General features: G+C 37.6%; 2 protein-coding genes across 3 annotated transcripts; both read right to left on the bottom strand.

Moving 5' to 3' along the window:
* Positions 1 to 2,365: 2,365 nt before the first annotated feature.
* LOC134185837 (DNA repair endonuclease XPF-like) lies at positions 2,366 to 11,590 on the bottom strand. 2 transcript variants are annotated; one of them, XM_062653720.1, is made up of 18 exons: positions 11,330 to 11,590; positions 9,450 to 9,522; positions 9,314 to 9,378; positions 9,176 to 9,255; positions 9,046 to 9,110; positions 8,923 to 8,992; positions 8,745 to 8,866; positions 7,045 to 7,208; positions 6,894 to 6,987; positions 6,763 to 6,837; positions 6,632 to 6,694; positions 6,278 to 6,568; positions 6,123 to 6,208; positions 5,975 to 6,062; positions 5,831 to 5,911; positions 5,711 to 5,770; positions 5,509 to 5,651; positions 2,366 to 2,728 (listed from the first exon to the last, which is right to left on the bottom strand). In XM_062653720.1, the coding sequence occupies exons 2-18, from the start codon at positions 9,480 to 9,482 to the stop codon at positions 2,572 to 2,574; spliced, it is 1,737 nt and encodes a 578-aa protein (XP_062509704.1). In that variant the 5' UTR covers positions 9,483 to 9,522; positions 11,330 to 11,590; the 3' UTR covers positions 2,366 to 2,571. The 2 variants fall into 2 exon arrangements, with proteins under 2 accessions (XP_062509704.1, XP_062509702.1); XM_062653718.1 differs by lacking the exon at positions 11,330 to 11,590 and adding an exon at positions 9,664 to 9,724.
* Positions 9,735 to 15,493, bottom strand: LOC134186013 (DNA repair endonuclease XPF-like). The gene is made up of 6 exons (XM_062653920.1): positions 15,356 to 15,493; positions 15,173 to 15,286; positions 15,017 to 15,109; positions 14,895 to 14,950; positions 11,335 to 11,383; positions 9,735 to 9,773 (listed from the first exon to the last, which is right to left on the bottom strand). Exons 1-6 carry the CDS (start codon positions 15,434 to 15,436, stop codon positions 9,735 to 9,737), a joined length of 432 nt encoding a protein of 143 aa, XP_062509904.1. The 5' UTR covers positions 15,437 to 15,493.
* Positions 15,494 to 15,992: the final 499 nt, after the last annotated feature.

The raw sequence follows: 15,992 nt of genomic DNA, 5'->3' as shown, positions 1-15,992 counted from the left end.
AAAAAATTCCAACTAAATCGACAAAAAAGCAAGACATGATTGACTGGCTCACAAGGCATAGAGTTCCACATGATCAAAAGATGTTGAAGGCTGAATTGCCGACTCTAGTTAAACTACAAAATCCTACCCCAGTGTATCAACAGATGTACTTGCAGCAAAGTTTGATATGAGCTGTGTCAGACTTCCTGTAGGCCACTGCGAGCATGGGCGCAGGTAAAGGGCTACGCAGCTAGAAACAACACAGGAGCCTCTAGATTCACTATGGAAAACATTAAAAGACTCTGTCATGAAGGAATACCGCGTGTAACTCCAGATAAGTGGGAAGCATGCGTCAGACACGTACGTGAAAGACCATTACTGGAAGATGGACGGCCTCATCGACAACATAGTGGAACAGATGGTAATTGAAGTAAACCCTAACGAAAAGTCAGATGCTGGTGAGTCTGATTCCACAGAGAGCTATGACGAAGATCAAATGCAAGCCACAGAAAATCAATCAATGCTTGATTGTACCATGAGTTTCTAATTGTTTGCGTCATTAGTATTTTGTTACACACCTTAATTTGATAAAGAGTTATCTCACTGGGGGTTGTCTCTAGATTGATCTGATTAAGCTTGTCTCCACTCGCTAACTCATTACAATTCCAGAAGTTGCTTATGCTGGTCTTCTGTTCATAGCAAGAAATATATGATTATTATAATTGAATTAAGCTCTTCAAGAGCTGTCCATCGATATCAATTAGACCTCGGAAACCCATACAATAGTCCTGCTACGCGCCGAATTCCTCAGTCCATCTAATGCGTGAACAGACTTTTTTTTAGTATGTAGTGCTTTTTTTCTAGAGTCCTGTGAGTGAAAACGTGCGGTCAAATTAGCGAGTAACGTCTAGGTTGAAACGAAACAGCTCAGGCTTCTGCAACTTGCACAGCAACTAAATAGCTATCTAGCGCGAGGTGCACTACTAGACAACCAAACTGATAACTACCCGAGGCCCGGATATCCGGGCTAAGGGTATAGTATGTCGTCTTATCAACTGTACGACCGTTTATTAGCGCAGATGCAAATGACGCTATTCCGACCAATAGGACGAACGTGATGTCATCATAAGGCTTCACCTCTCTTTGTTTGGTAGCTGCTAACGAGAATTCGGCCATCGGACGCCCATCCTGTACATGGTGTTAGTTTTACATAAGGGTTTAGCACCTAAAAACAACACCTAGTCTAATTTGCACGAGCATGTTTTCCCACCAACAACCAGGCGTCTAGACACCGAAGGTGCTGGATTCAGGCGCCATGCGGTACGTGTAGCTGTACCTGACTTGTAACATTTTGCTTGTTCCACAGTGTTTCTGCATAGTGGTTCTGCTGTCTGACAGCTTGAAGGTGTGCGTGGCTGAGCGGCGGCGGTGTTGTTGCAAATATCACTATATATCTACAGTGTCGTCTTCGACAGCAATTTGGCGCTCCACGGAAATATGCGAAAGGGAACGTGCATTGTCCATGACAGCGCGTCTGTTTGTTGGACGAAGCGACTGACCTGTAGTACAGTTAGTACGCAAGTCTGGAGACGCTTTGCACCTTGTTCTAATAGCTAGACGAATGTATTGGAAACCTTAGCTGAGACGAGTGGGTTGGGCTAAGACCTCAGTATGCAAAACACTAATGTGCTTTTTCTTTTCATTTTTGGTATGCAACAAATTTTCCAACTATTGAAATGACGCCTGTATACTTGGCTCCTAGTCTACGAAGCCTGGCTACGCCACTGTCCGCAACAAAACCCTTTCTTCCTACTTCGTCTCATTGATGAGGAATTCAAAGTGCCTACAGATATGGTCTCCACTATGACGGATGGGAAATCTATCATTGCTATATGCAAGCACCAAAAGTTATTTACTTCATTCTTCATAGGTAGTCAGTTGATGTTCACAATCAAATCACGCAATAGTATCCACTTGAACCAACTTTAGTTTTAATTAAATAAATAGCAGTTTAATACTGTTAATACTCAGACAATACTGCATTGAGATAACTGAGAGAGAATCCAAACAAGTACATACGTATTGATATTGACATCTAAATTGACATTGATTGTGTGTGTGTGTGTGTGTGTGTGTGTGTGTGTGTGTGTGTGTGTGTGCGCGCGCGTGTGTGTAGCAGATTTGTAATTAACGTCAATTGTCTCATGATCTTTTCAAGCCCCTAAATGCACAATATTATGCATACACAAAGAATTAACTTGCCGCGTTTATATTACGCATAGATAAAAAAACGTATCACAGCAAAATACCTGTTCTTAGACGTTGGTGTCATAGCAAACTAACGACTTCACAGGAAACTGAGAGCCTCCATAAATTCAAACAGAACTCCGATATCGCTTAAAGTTAATTAAGAGAATTATTTTGAAAAATACAATCTTGCATTTTTGTCACATAATCAATCTCATAGAAGTCAAATACATAACAATGTACAAATCAATCATTAATATAGCTAAGTGACTGCGCTATAAAGATGACTGTTTATTTGTATATCTAATTAACATTAATTATTCATATTAATTTTGTTGACCATCATTACCGCAACTTCTTGGAACTACCAACTGAATCAGACTTTACATGAAAGAAATTCCACATATCATTGGCTCCACTGTCATTCCCAAGCAAATCCTTCAGCTTCTCAATGCTCATTTGACTAAGCTGCGCAATGTTCTCCACTTGATTCATGACATACCTGAGAACCAATGAAAAATGTAAACATCCAAGTATGCACAAGTTCCTACGCCATGCACAATAACATAGCTAGATAAACAAACAGACAGACAAACAGTGGTTATTCATCAATACGTCTTGCATGGGCACAACTGCAGCCACTGCCTACACAGACATGGGCTGTGGCACAAAGAAAACTCTATACTGTTTAGTATGCATAGATCTAGGCTACTAGTACAGTTAACGTAACAGTTAAACAAGATATTACCGATAGTAGTTGGAATTCACATATAGTATATACATTGCGGTAACATATGATTCAAATAAAAGTGATAGACAGACAAACAGACAGACAGATAGACAGACACTTTTCATCAACTACTCTTTAAAATTATCAACAAACGTGGCCTAATTGTACATCTATATCAAACAATTTGTCTACATCTATCTCATTGTTAGACAACTTTGTTCTTGACAGACAGACAAACAGACAAACAGACAGATGGTTTTACTGATTCTAAGATACAACAAGCAAATCTTCAGAAGTATACAAATCCTCCTCAGTCCATTACTCTGTTCATCAATTCAGACCTAATGGATCAACAGACAGACAGACAGACAAACAGACAGAAAGACAGACAGACAGACAGACAGACAGACAGACAGACAGATTGTTATATTAGAACTCTTACTCTACCAATAACAATTGCTAACTTTATGTATATGCATAACAATGACAGTCAATGAACAAAATGTTGAACGTCTTTATCATACAAAAAATCATCAAAATTGCACTTAGACAACTTCGAGAACTTTTTAAAATCACACGAGAGTTGCAAGACTGTACAACTACAGACAGTTGCTTTCTCCATCTGTCTCTAGAGTCTGTTTTGCTGCTTTTCCATTTGCATCTTTTCTTGAAATTTTGGAGATCTTATCGAGATAGTCTTAGCCATAGGGCCCCAAAAGCCAAAGTGTTCAAAACCAGTGGAATACACGTTGTATCAGATCCTGCTATACACTGCTGTTGACCATATTTTGTCATTTTGCGTTTTCTCTCAACTCAGCTGCATAACCTGATATTTTGGCAGCTGATTGTGCGATGTCACAAGAATGTGGATAAGCAAGTGAAATGTCCAAGTCTTTTGTCAAGTGTCCAGCGGGATCATATGTTGTTATATCCGGCCTGTTCTCAGAGTCAGTATACCTATTTCTTGGCTCAACTTGATGAAGAATATTTAACTCGTCTAAACATTTAGCCCAAGTTGACATGATTGTATTGTGTTGCAATACTGGGCCACCGCCAAACTTGCAGGTCAATAGATGATAACCATGTTCATCAAGGCTTCTACCAAAATCACACTTGGTAACAATCTGGAAATATGGTAAAGAAATACCAAGTCTCAAAAAATGCTGCCACACAACATTCTGAGGACTTTAGAACAAATTTTGGTGCTGAAGGAATAGATTAAAGCCATGATTCTGCTCCACATCCATGACATGACCTTATTCTTGCAGCATGTTTGACAGAGCATGCTTGCATATCACATGTTGCTGCATTTCCTTCAGCAATATCCGAGCTCAGGCAATTCTGGAGTTTTACTGGATTTGCCATAAGCCCAGACAAAGACTGAGGTATGACAGACAGACAGACAGACAGACAAGCAGATTATTTTTATGTTGACTTAAACTGTAAACTGAAATATGGTAATTAATTAATTAATTAATTAAATACACAGACAAAGTTCATATCTATCTCTAAATATGTCCTGTGTGTTAAAATTGCACATTAAATTAAACCAAAAAGAAGCACTAAAGTGATAAACCCTCAGCTGCTAGGTTAGATTACAAAACCACTGCTGCACATTTACTGGAACCTGCTAATAAACATGAAAAGCATGAGAAAGAAGCTTTCAAACATTAACGAGCAGGTGGATTGTCGACATTCGATATCTATTGGATACCTCTTGAAAGCATGCTAATGCATCATCACATCGACTGGCAGGCTAATACACCAGCTATAACAATATGCACATGTGCTGCATTCCAATTGTCTGTACACACCCGTCCCTTCCTTAGTTGTTTTGTTCAATCAATGGTCCACAGACCACATTACTGTAACCTTAGCACAGCAATTGTAACAATTAATTATGTGGTGTTGACAGACAGACAAAAGACAGACAAACAGATAGATAAAGAGACACACGAACAGACAGACAAAACAAATTGGCAATGGAACAAGCCATCCATCACGTAGACAGATAGCACAGACACAGATACAAATACGGAGATGAATGGCAATATAAATTTCACAAGCACACCACTGACAAACAAACCGATTGCTCTATTTTGTCTTAAACTGTAAAAACGTTCAATGTCACACATTAAAACCAGACTAAGCAGTTGCTATGATTAATTAATGAATGTGGTGCTGAATGTCCACAATCAAGACTAGTACTTAACTCTACCAAATCAACACTCATACAAAGAAAACATTTGTTCACTGACAAAAAAGAAAGACAGACAAATAGAAAATAAACCACAATTTATGTTCACTGACAAACAATCAAAAGAGAGACAAACAAACAGACAGACAGACAAACAGACAAAACCACAAACAAACAGACAGACAGACAAACAGACAAAACCACAAACAAACAGACAAACAGACTGATGAAATAGACAGACACAAAGTAAGAAAATTTTCAAAAAACTGCATTAATTAAAGTTTAGTAACTAATTATGCTTTACAACAACCAATCTGTTTACTGTCTACTCCAATGTTACTGTTATGTGCTCAACCTGTAGTTCTTGAACGTTATTCCCGGCAGTCTCAGCAAAAAGTCTTGAGGAGCAGAATTATACACCATGCCTTGATGTTTCACACTTTCTGAATCAGTGCCAATTGTTGCTGCTATTGCAGAATCTGGTTGTCGTTGTTCTTCCTAAAATAGTACTTGAATTAGCATAACACTGTTTCTGTCAGTGTCAAATACCGTCTAACTTTTAAAGACTGAAACAACTCAGCTGTAGCATACGGACTCTGACACCAAAGAATGCGTAACTGTAAAAGTTTCAAACTACTGCATCTACATTCATACAAATAAACAAGTCCTTGTCTAACCTTCTGAAAGTGAAGGGTTAAAAGAGCTAATTTCGAAGGAATGCTCAAGCTTGAGATCTCACTGCCAACAGCTGATCGTGGCTAAACAACAACACTTGAAAATTAATATAATTAGTAATATATAGAACAGACTTAGTTAATGACCTGAAGACTAAATGATCTAGCTTCATCAAACTCTATCAGCAGCATAGGTCTTTTGTAGTAGCGGGTCATAGCCACCACTTGATTATACCTAATTATAGAAATACAAATAAAACTCATCTCTTGTCAATGTCACTGCCTATTGACTCACAGTCGTCCTGATGTCAAAGATGAAATGAGATCTGACACACTCTTTCGTTCCACACACATTTCAGGACTCAAAATATAATCACCTACCTGCACAAAATCAGTCCTCTCATACATTACACAATCATGACAATCAACTACAAATAGCATATAAATTACTTCCAGCGTGACAGGCTCCACATCAATGCCTCGTCTGTGTACAATTGACGGAAGCTTACTTCGAAACTCTCGTACATCAACAACAACCTTATACACATCATTATGAACACATGTCAAGACCAACCCAATCAATGAGAATATAAGCAAAGACACCGTCGATTTTGCATCTTCTGCTCTTCCACCAGCCTTTCTACTGCTATTAGTTGAAGCACTTGCAGGAGAGCTCAAGTCTCGGGTCAAATTTACTGCATGACCACTCTTCCCATCCTGATCTTCAGGAACTACCATAGACTGTACAATGTATGGATGCCTTCGCAAAAAGAGACTAAATCAACATGATTCAGAGCAACTTACAGCTTTCTCTCTAATAAGTAACTCAAATGCATCCTTTTCCTTTCGTAAAGCTGTAAGATATCTCTGCAACAGTTACAACAATTCCATTAACTTACAAAAAGTTAAGAGTAAACTGTGCAAGTATACAATACCTGTTCCTCAACTGAATTTTCATAAAACAGAAAGTACACTCTTACTGGAACACCGGGCCTTTTTGCCTTGTATACCTGAACACACAATAATTGATTTACCAGTACAGTACCAACAAACATCATGAACCAACCTCCAACTCTCGCACAAATTTCATGTCAGGATCATAGAGAACAACATAATGAGGCTCATGATCTTTAAGTGCTCGTGTGAGCAAGTAAGAATCACTAACAAAAAGGCAATCACATTTCACAATATTGCTGTACGACAGTTCAAAAATCTACCTTGCCCCTTTCAAGGGCACAAGTAGTACAGCCTGAGACACTGTCATAATGTCATGTACCGATTGTTTGTCAGCAGCATTCTCCCCTTGAATAGCAGATTCACCAATAGAGTCTTCCTGCACTCTTGTTGCTGCCTGCTTCTGATGAGACTCAGAAGTAAGTTTCTACAAAGGTACTCAGTCACAAAACACAGCAGTGTCCAATTAATCAAGAACTAAAATTAAGCAAAAATTCCATAACTAATCCTAATTAGTAATCCCAACACAACTGTTAACTTTGTCCTAAGACAAACAGGAAAACTATCAATGCAAAAAGTCAATACATTGCTAAAACTTCTCATATCTGTGCTTGTCATATAGTTCAAGATCAAGTTCAGAGCAATAAATGGTGCGGTGACAATAACAGAGAAAGCTTAATATTAAATGATCAAATCATAACGAGGGTGTATGTTTTTAGTCAAGAACTTGGCCTAAGCATTTCCTGCCCAATACCTAGACAAGAATTTCCATGACTTGCTAATTTCATATGGATATTACCAACAACATGATATCAATATGAAATTATCAACTCCTTAATGTTAATTGTTTGATATTCGTATAAAATTATCAAGTCTTAGAAATTGTAGATCTTGGGCCAAGGCCAAGTTCTTGGGCAAAAACTTCATGAAACCCAAGAATTAACAGAGCTTAATTGACTGGTTACAGTCTTTATGATACTGACCCTGTATGAGCAGCAACCTCAATTTAGAAATTATCAGGTGATCTCCAAACATGCAACTTCACTTATAGTTGCATCTTTTTAATGCTCCACTATATAGTAGCACCTTTGATTGAAAAATACTTGCCTAATTTGTAACCACTGATCCACGCCCCTGACAACAAAAACACCCTCATTCAGCAGTCAGATAGTACCCATTTGGCACTTGCAACACAGCAAGTTGTCAATAAAAAAATGCCCCCTTTTCAAAGAGCACATTCAAAAATTGGTTACATCTGCAGCAACCAAGAAGTTAAGGCGTATCACATGTTTCACAACATACCAACAAGTTCAACTCTTCCTTGTAACGTTGTAATTTGTGTATTGTAGTCATGATTATACAAGGAATCTATGCTTTACGTACATAAATACAAAATTCAAGCACTTGCCCAGTACACTGCTAACCTAAGACACAATTAAGGTGTGTAAGACTGACAACTCATGCAGTCAATTGCATTCAGCAGTCAAGTTACTCTTCTACACTGTCAGTGACTGCTGTATACAAGTTTTAGGCTCATTCTGTATTGACTATATTTTCCTACACTTGCTAACAACTTCCAACCAACTACTATGAGCCAGTAGAAAGGCATAACTCGATAAAACCAATTATAATCGACTGGTAGTCAGATATCATTAAAAAGAAACTTGCTGACTAATTAATTAGTCAACTGAATAGTGTTAATTTCACAAATGCCTCTTAGCATGCAACCTTAACCTTCAAGCTCAAAACAATAGAAGCACACTTAGATTGAACACCATTGAGACAATAAAATATATATTCTGATTCACAGAAAAGGATTTTGTAACCCCTTGGGCATCCCAAGATACCATTAATCTATAGCAACTAATCCATGTATCCACTGATGGTAACTATCAAAATCAATAGTATTTGCCAATCTCACGAACAGCAGCAATAAAGCTTGCAGCTACATTATTTCACTCACTTGTCTGTCTCGTCTGCGTCCTTGTGGTTGTCCTCGTCCTTGTAGTTGTCCTCGTCCATGTGGTTGTCCTCGTCCTCGTCCTTTCCCTTGTCTTTTTCCTGATCCAACAGAAGGCATTGGCTCTGACAAAGTCAGAGTGTTAAGGACCATTACCAAATTGTCTATACAGTTTATTCACCTTGCAGCTTTGGCCCAAAAGCTTGTAAAAACACCTTTCTCATAAACGATTTTACACCACTTGTTAGATACTAAGACATATTCACATATAGAAATGATAAGCACAGAATTGGATTGCCCTTACTTCTCTTAATTGATTGCATGTATGATCATCAGATGCTACTACTAAAATTCTACCTTCCTGGAGAGCTGATTTTCAGGTAAACTGACATCACTGACAATTCAAGTAACATAAAGCATGTATCAAACTTTACATTCTGAATTGCTACTTCTAATTTCATCAAGAACATCAGACAGCAACTTCCACTTAGGATTCTCTTCAAGAAGTGGCTCTCTGCAAAAATGCATTCAACATTATCGCTCCAAAGACAATCTCATCAGTAATCGTTTACCTTTCTTTCTTTGATCTTTTTGCTTTCTGTTCTTGGTCATCTCCAAACACCCGAGCTCGAGCACACTAATTAGAAGGGCATACACTATATACATATTAAATATATAATATCACTACAGCTGAATATTAGCAGTTACAGCAAAAATTTGATCAGCTGCATCCAAAAACATCCAAGTAGAAGACTTGCTTATTGTTTTCTCGGAGTTGTACCTACACATTCAAGAGCAGAATAACTACTTAATACATACATCTGGACTCTCGGCTATGTTAAGTAATAAACGCTCTAGCTAACCTCATTTGACCAACAAGAATGCAATTAATATATAAACTAAACATTAATCAACACTAAACCTGTGTTTCACCATGGCTTCTATGGCTATGAGCCCTTTGAAAAGCTATGATAAACATGTCACATTATGAATTCAGATGCCGTTTTTCTCCCAAAGATGTACTTGTAAAATCTATTAAAATCATACGTGACCAAATTCGTAACACCACCAAAAGTCTGTAATCATCAGAATAACAAAGTTATCACACACAAGACATAGATGTGTCACTCTTGATTATGCAGTGTTTAGTTCCCAGATATTGTAATAAGTAAAAATTGCTTTTGTGATGGCAATGGGTATGTTTCTGCATGTTGTTCATTTCCAGCAAAACCGGCGGCAATTTTACACATTTCTGTTGAAAAACTCTTATAGATGTTGATGGTTTGTGACTGACTGTTTGTCCATTGTCTTCGGTTCCCACATATAAGGAAACTTGAACACTGCTCCGTGATTGGACTACAGTGAATGTCACTCAATCAGAGCAACTGCTTTATTGGGACAGTTTGTTTGGAACAGAATCAAAACATACATTATTCCATACAAAGTATGCACTTCATGTTGGCAACACTTCTTAATTAGATGTTTGCAGTGACAACATAAATCTGCAACAGATAATGACGTTGGTGCACAAGGTAAGCCTGCTCAAAATTCACAATTGTCAGCAAAATCCTTTCATTTCTCAATCAGCATGCTTCAGCCAGATGCAGGCATGGTGCAGCAAATTAGCAACAGTAACAAAGCAAACGATCAATTCCAGGTCAACAAAATAAACCTCATAGAAAAGATAAAACGTGCAGCCAACTTGTTAACGACAGCTGGCTGAGATTCTTTTAAGTGCAAAAATCTACTATAGCATGACTGGTTTCACAGAAAGAAGTCTTCATGAAAGTTGGGATGCACCTCAAACCAATCTTATAAAGCTACCAGGAAATCATTAGTTTGCTTCAGTGTTACCTTGTTGAGTGTGGCATTGAAGAGACTAACCATGCTAGCCTTGACACATTGATGAATTCCAAATCCAAGCAAAGCCTGTTTAAATAAGTATTTTCTGTAGATGGTAAACAGGAAACTAAACTTCTACGTAAGCCCATTCTCTACTGTTTCTCAAGCCAGACCTAGATTGAAGCCTCAAACAAACATGTTAGAAAGTTGGACCAGCTACTTGATTGGAGGAACCTTGCTTGAAACATAGTAACACTTCACACATTCACACACATGCATAGCCACACAGACCAAAGAACTTCAATAACTTTTGTAGCTACTTGTTCAGTCATGTAACATTTACAAAGACCTGTTTCTGACGGCTCATTGCCAAAATTACCGAGTCTTGTTGGAAGTAAACAATGAAAGCATACCCATCTGCAATAACCAACCCAAAGGTACATAGCAAAGACGACATCCATGTCCCATATGTGATAAAGCTTGCTAGTTTGATAGTTACAGAATACGTTAGCAATGTTACAAGATTTGTAGTCAAGTCAAAAGACATACAATTCTCAATAAATTTTACCAGCAGCATGCTTGGAAGTAAATTATATCTAAATTTGTATTTTTAATACTTCATGATAATCAATCGATTCTTCAAAAAGCTCATTGCTATGGAAGCAAGGTGAAAACACAACTTCTGTTATTAGTCATACTAACATGTTTACACATTTCAAAACTAAAATCAAATCAAAGTGCATCACCTTACAGAGTCCAGATACTTCAAAAATGTCACACAGTCATACTGAGTCAAATAGCTGCAAGAGATAAACAGCCAGCAATTTCAAATTGTAATGATTATACACAATAATACAAACAACTGAGTCATTCTTGGTCAGTGCACTTTCCCGCCATTTTCATTTTCACATTTTTAGTGTAGTTACAAATTGAAAGTACATCGTGCATTCTAATTTTGAGGACCAATTTTTAACTAAATATTAAAAAATTACAAAATTGAAAATTGAGTTACTACATCTAAGAAAATCAAACATACAAAATTAAAATGGCAGCTGCACTTTCCGGCCAAGTATATTCTATCTAGTCTTCAGTGACAGCACCTACACAAAGCAAATTTGAGTGTTGGCACTGTCTCTTCAAGGTGTACACTCTACAGACAAACCGCTCAAACAACACATGAAATAACAGTTAATTAGTATGCAGTATGATCTATGATTCTTTAGGGAAGCAAATTCTTTGTTCAGTTGCTGTAGCATAATTCGTCGATTGTAGACTTGCACTGGAGGGATTGGTTGCAACACACTTGCAGGTGTATACAAAGTGGTACAAGTGTACTCATAGCAAGCTATCAGCGTTGGTTTTAAAAGCCGATTATTCTAAAAAACCATAATTAGCACATGACGAACATGGAGAGAGTTTCTGTTGAATCAATCGAGTGCTTTGTTCTTGTTGATTGTTACACCTATACTCTCATGCAGATCACCCATTCTCTTCAGCAACAATATCTGTATCCAGGAGATCATTATCTGAGAGGTTTGTTATACAGTTCAATTATCACTTTTGTGTATCATTGTGTCGAGTAATTTCTGCTAAAACAAGCTAATCCGCTTAGCGCTTATGGCAAGTGCAAATGCATGCAAGTGCAGATGCATTGCAAGTGCAGATGCTTTGTGCTATCCAAGTGCAGGGGAACTGTGCTATGCTTACACCTGTGCCATAATAATTATTTTAGTCGCTTTGGCGCAAGTAGCAGGTGCACCTTTACTATACCCACAAGTGTGTTACAAACCAAATCCCTCTACTAGCGCAAGTGTACAATCGACAAATTAGAGACGCCACATCAACTGAACAAAAATTTGCTTCCCTATAGAATCCTAGATCGTTACCGCTAACTATTTCATCAGCCCGTTACTTGAGATTGTCACCTAGAGTGTATACCTTGAAGGAGACAGTGCCAAACATCAAATTGCTTTATCATGCCTAGGTGCTGTCACTGAAGACTACATAGAATATACTTGGCCGGAAAGTGCAGCTGTCATTCAATTTTGCATTTTTGATTTCTTATATGTAGTAACTCAATTTTCAATTTTGTAATTTTTAGTTTTTAGTTAAAAATTGTTCCCATGCTAGTCACCCATACGTATGGGATTTGCAAACATGTACAACTGAGGCAGCCTATTCCGGTTATGTTCTAGAACAACATCAGATGTCCATAAACAGCCTAGCTGTCTCTACCACAACTTTCTCAAACGAAGGGCATAGCATGACCTCTAGAAATGGGGAGCTAAACTTGCTATCGAGCATGCCCACTTGTATAGACATGCCTACTTTTATTGCCTTCTAATTGACTGATACAGTAGAATCAGTGGCAGATCCAGACTGGAAAAAAGGGTGATGTATATACTATATACACCTTTGGTCCTTACACGTATTTACAGTCCACAATTTTTATGACCATGGCTACAAATGATGGGAAATAGCCCGGTCTAGCCCATGCGACGCTACTCCCCTGATGGAACCATGGTCAAGCCATTGAATTGTGCATCAATAATATTGTGTACACTTTGGGAAGGGCAAGGGGGCTTCAAGTGTCGATAATTTTGAACAACCCCTAAGTATTTAAAGCAACAATTAATGATTCACACACAAGGTCAAATTTAAATATTTGGACAAACTCCACACAGCTTCTACACAATTTGTGCAGTAGAGCCTCAATTATATGTGGCCAAGATAATTGTATGTTAATTTGCAGAAATGATGGTACATAAATAGATGACTCAAAACCTTATCCCATTCAGTGCAACACAGAACCTTTTTTCTATTTTCTATTTCCTATACAGAAATAAGTAGTCCCTTTTAACCAACAACTAACCTAAAGAATATATTAGCAGTGATTGTTAGAACTGGAAATTTACACATGCACCAAATTGTTTACTTAGACTGTAAAATTACAACATTCTGCTTGCAAAACTGTCAAACCATTAGTATGCTTTGGTTACTAAAATACAATGGCAGCAAACTATGGAATGCCGCCACAGCCAATATTCGAACTGGACATGAGATGGGATTATATTGTGTGATGCGATTTTTAGCATGCGTTCTTGACATGCAGTGTGAGTTGACAACATCCTCAATCTCAACATGTGATTCCAACATGCAATCCCAAAAAGGGATCCCAACACAAGATCCCAAAATGCGTTCATAAATGTGCATTCATATAATATCTATTGTAAATTTGTGTTTGACACCCAAATCTTGTTTCAAATAACAAAACAAAAGTAGATAAGAAGTTCAGGTGATGTAGATTCTTCAAGCAAGCTGTGCAAAATCCACTTTCACTAACATCAGAGGACATTTTTGTAATGAAGTAAATGCAAACAAAATTAAAAAAGCTTCTATACTCTAATACCTAACACGTTTTAGAGAACCGTGTAATCCTCTTGAGAAAGAGTGTTGAGATTGATACAATCGACATTCTAACAACAGTACTAACTGCCCTAATTCTGTCAGTAAGTTTCTTTGTTTATAAAATCTTTCTGAAAAAGAAATTGAGTTTCCAATGTGAAGAGTGTGACAACTCCATTAGGATGATTGATATCTGTAAATAGATTCTTCATGCGTGTGTCATCTGTAATGTTATGCCGTCACTTCCCTAGAGTTTTGTCAAGAACACGACAATGCTGAAGACATTTCAAGTTTAGAAAACTGTACTCAAATTTCATTCAAAAACACAGAAACCCCGAGCACTTGTTAGATTTGAACTGTGTGTGACAGAAAAAGTCTGTAACCAAAGCTTAGTCAGCAGATGTTTTAGTAATCCTCAATTCCAAAACAAGTGATAAAGTGCATGATCTTTGTCATTGCAATGTACCTAAAAGCAGCGCAACTATAACAGAAGTACAGAAATGTCAGCAAGTAAGCTATTCTCACGTATACTGACATGAGCCTAACTTGGTAGCTCCGTTTCTCCATCCAGAAAATTTTTTACCAAAGAAGCTTCTAAGAGGTCTATCTTTCAGAGCAACTAACCTCAAGCTTGATATCATAAGCCAGATAATTAAGTAATGCCTATTGCACTGATCCGAGTCATAACGTAATTTCAACAGCAGAACAAGGCAGGGAATGGCTAGACCATTACAGTACTACACTGTGTGTACAGTCATGACAATGTTGCTTGTCTTTTAGAGGGGTTTGCCTTCAATTTATAAGTGTTGTAATGACAGTTATAATGCTGTTCGAACAAGGACATATGATTTGCAATAATACATGCTACTAATCTAGTACATGTACTCAGTAATTTGAGACCTGTACCTAAGAAGTGAACGAAGCGTCTTCAAATCATTGACCAATTGTTTCGATTGACTGCTCTAGAAACCAAGCCAACAGCTTCATACAAACATTAAATAATCACATATACCATACCAAGAGATTACCAGCTGATGCCACATGGGTTCTAGCTCAACTTTAACAAGCTGATCAAATGCCTTGCTAATGCTGGTCTCAACTGTAAACAAGTCAGCATCCAGCTGGAATCACAACAATTGGGCATACTCAATAACATGTTGCATACAACACAAACACAAACTGACTAATTTGTTTGTTTTCTTTATCTCTTGTAAGCAAGCATTCATCACATCCAAAATAGCTGATTGCAAGTTTGACATTGACTCACACATTCTCTGGTGCAATTCAACTACATCAGGCTAAGCATAGCAAAAAATATAATGAGAATAAAAATCAAAAAATTTCTATGCACTAGCTATGTACCATACTTTGTGTTTATCAAGACTCGTGCACACCGTTGCATGAAAGCGAGGCCATACATACAGTTTTCGAACAAACAAGTTTTTCATAAATTTTTCAACTTGGAAGAAACCTCCAGTGCATAACTGAGGTGATTCAGAAAATGCTTTGATAAAGCCTGTCTGCAAGAAATAGGTAAACAGCAATTTCACTATCGATACAAAGACAAGAAAAACTGCACAAACCATAAATTTTTTATAGACACTTGCCTTGTTTCTTTCTCTATACAGTCTCAAGATAAAGGCCTCAGTGCTCCCATCTGAAACTCTGACACACCATGTAAAATGCAAAACACTCGACAAAACAACAATGTAGTTTACTTGTGAGCATGATTGACTATGATTCCAGTTACAATGTGAATAGGAATTTGATTTCTTAGAATGTCCACTACCAAGATACGAGACGTGACAAAAACAACACCTCCTGATAAGTATAGTTCCTCTCTATAAACATGAAATCAAATATATACCATTACAGCTGATACGCTATTGACACTATAACAATTAACAAAAGTAATAACCACAATAATTTTCCCTTCATGCAACAATTCATCATGCCTCTTCAGTATATTGCAGATAGAGCCCTCATTGCAAAAGTAATTTCTCC

Source organism: Corticium candelabrum, chromosome 10 (genome assembly GCF_963422355.1).
Source record: "Corticium candelabrum chromosome 10, ooCorCand1.1, whole genome shotgun sequence".
NCBI lineage: Eukaryota > Metazoa > Porifera > Homoscleromorpha > Homosclerophorida > Plakinidae > Corticium > Corticium candelabrum.
This window is presented reverse-complemented; position numbering and strand designations above follow the sequence as displayed.

Coding starts and splice junctions, on each gene's coding strand:
- LOC134185837 (XM_062653718.1), bottom strand. Junction 9,379..9,449: donor CAGCTGATCAAATTTTTGCT/GTAACTGCTAAT, acceptor CCTTCTAATTAG/TGTGCTCGAGCTCGGGTGTT. Junction 7,209..8,744: donor GACGCAGACGAGACAGACAA/GTGAGTGAAATA, acceptor GTACCTTTGTAG/AAACTTACTTCTGAGTCTCA.
- LOC134186013 (XM_062653920.1), bottom strand. CDS start 15,436: ATGAAAAACTTGTTTGTTCGAAAACTGTATGTATGGCCTCGCTTTCAT. Junction 15,287..15,355: donor CGAGTCTTGATAAACACAAA/GTATGGTACATA, acceptor TGCTATGCTTAG/CCTGATGTAGTTGAATTGCA. Junction 9,774..11,334: donor TTTTGAAGTATCTGGACTCT/GTAAGGTGATGC, acceptor TGATTTTAATAG/ATTTTACAAGTACATCTTTG.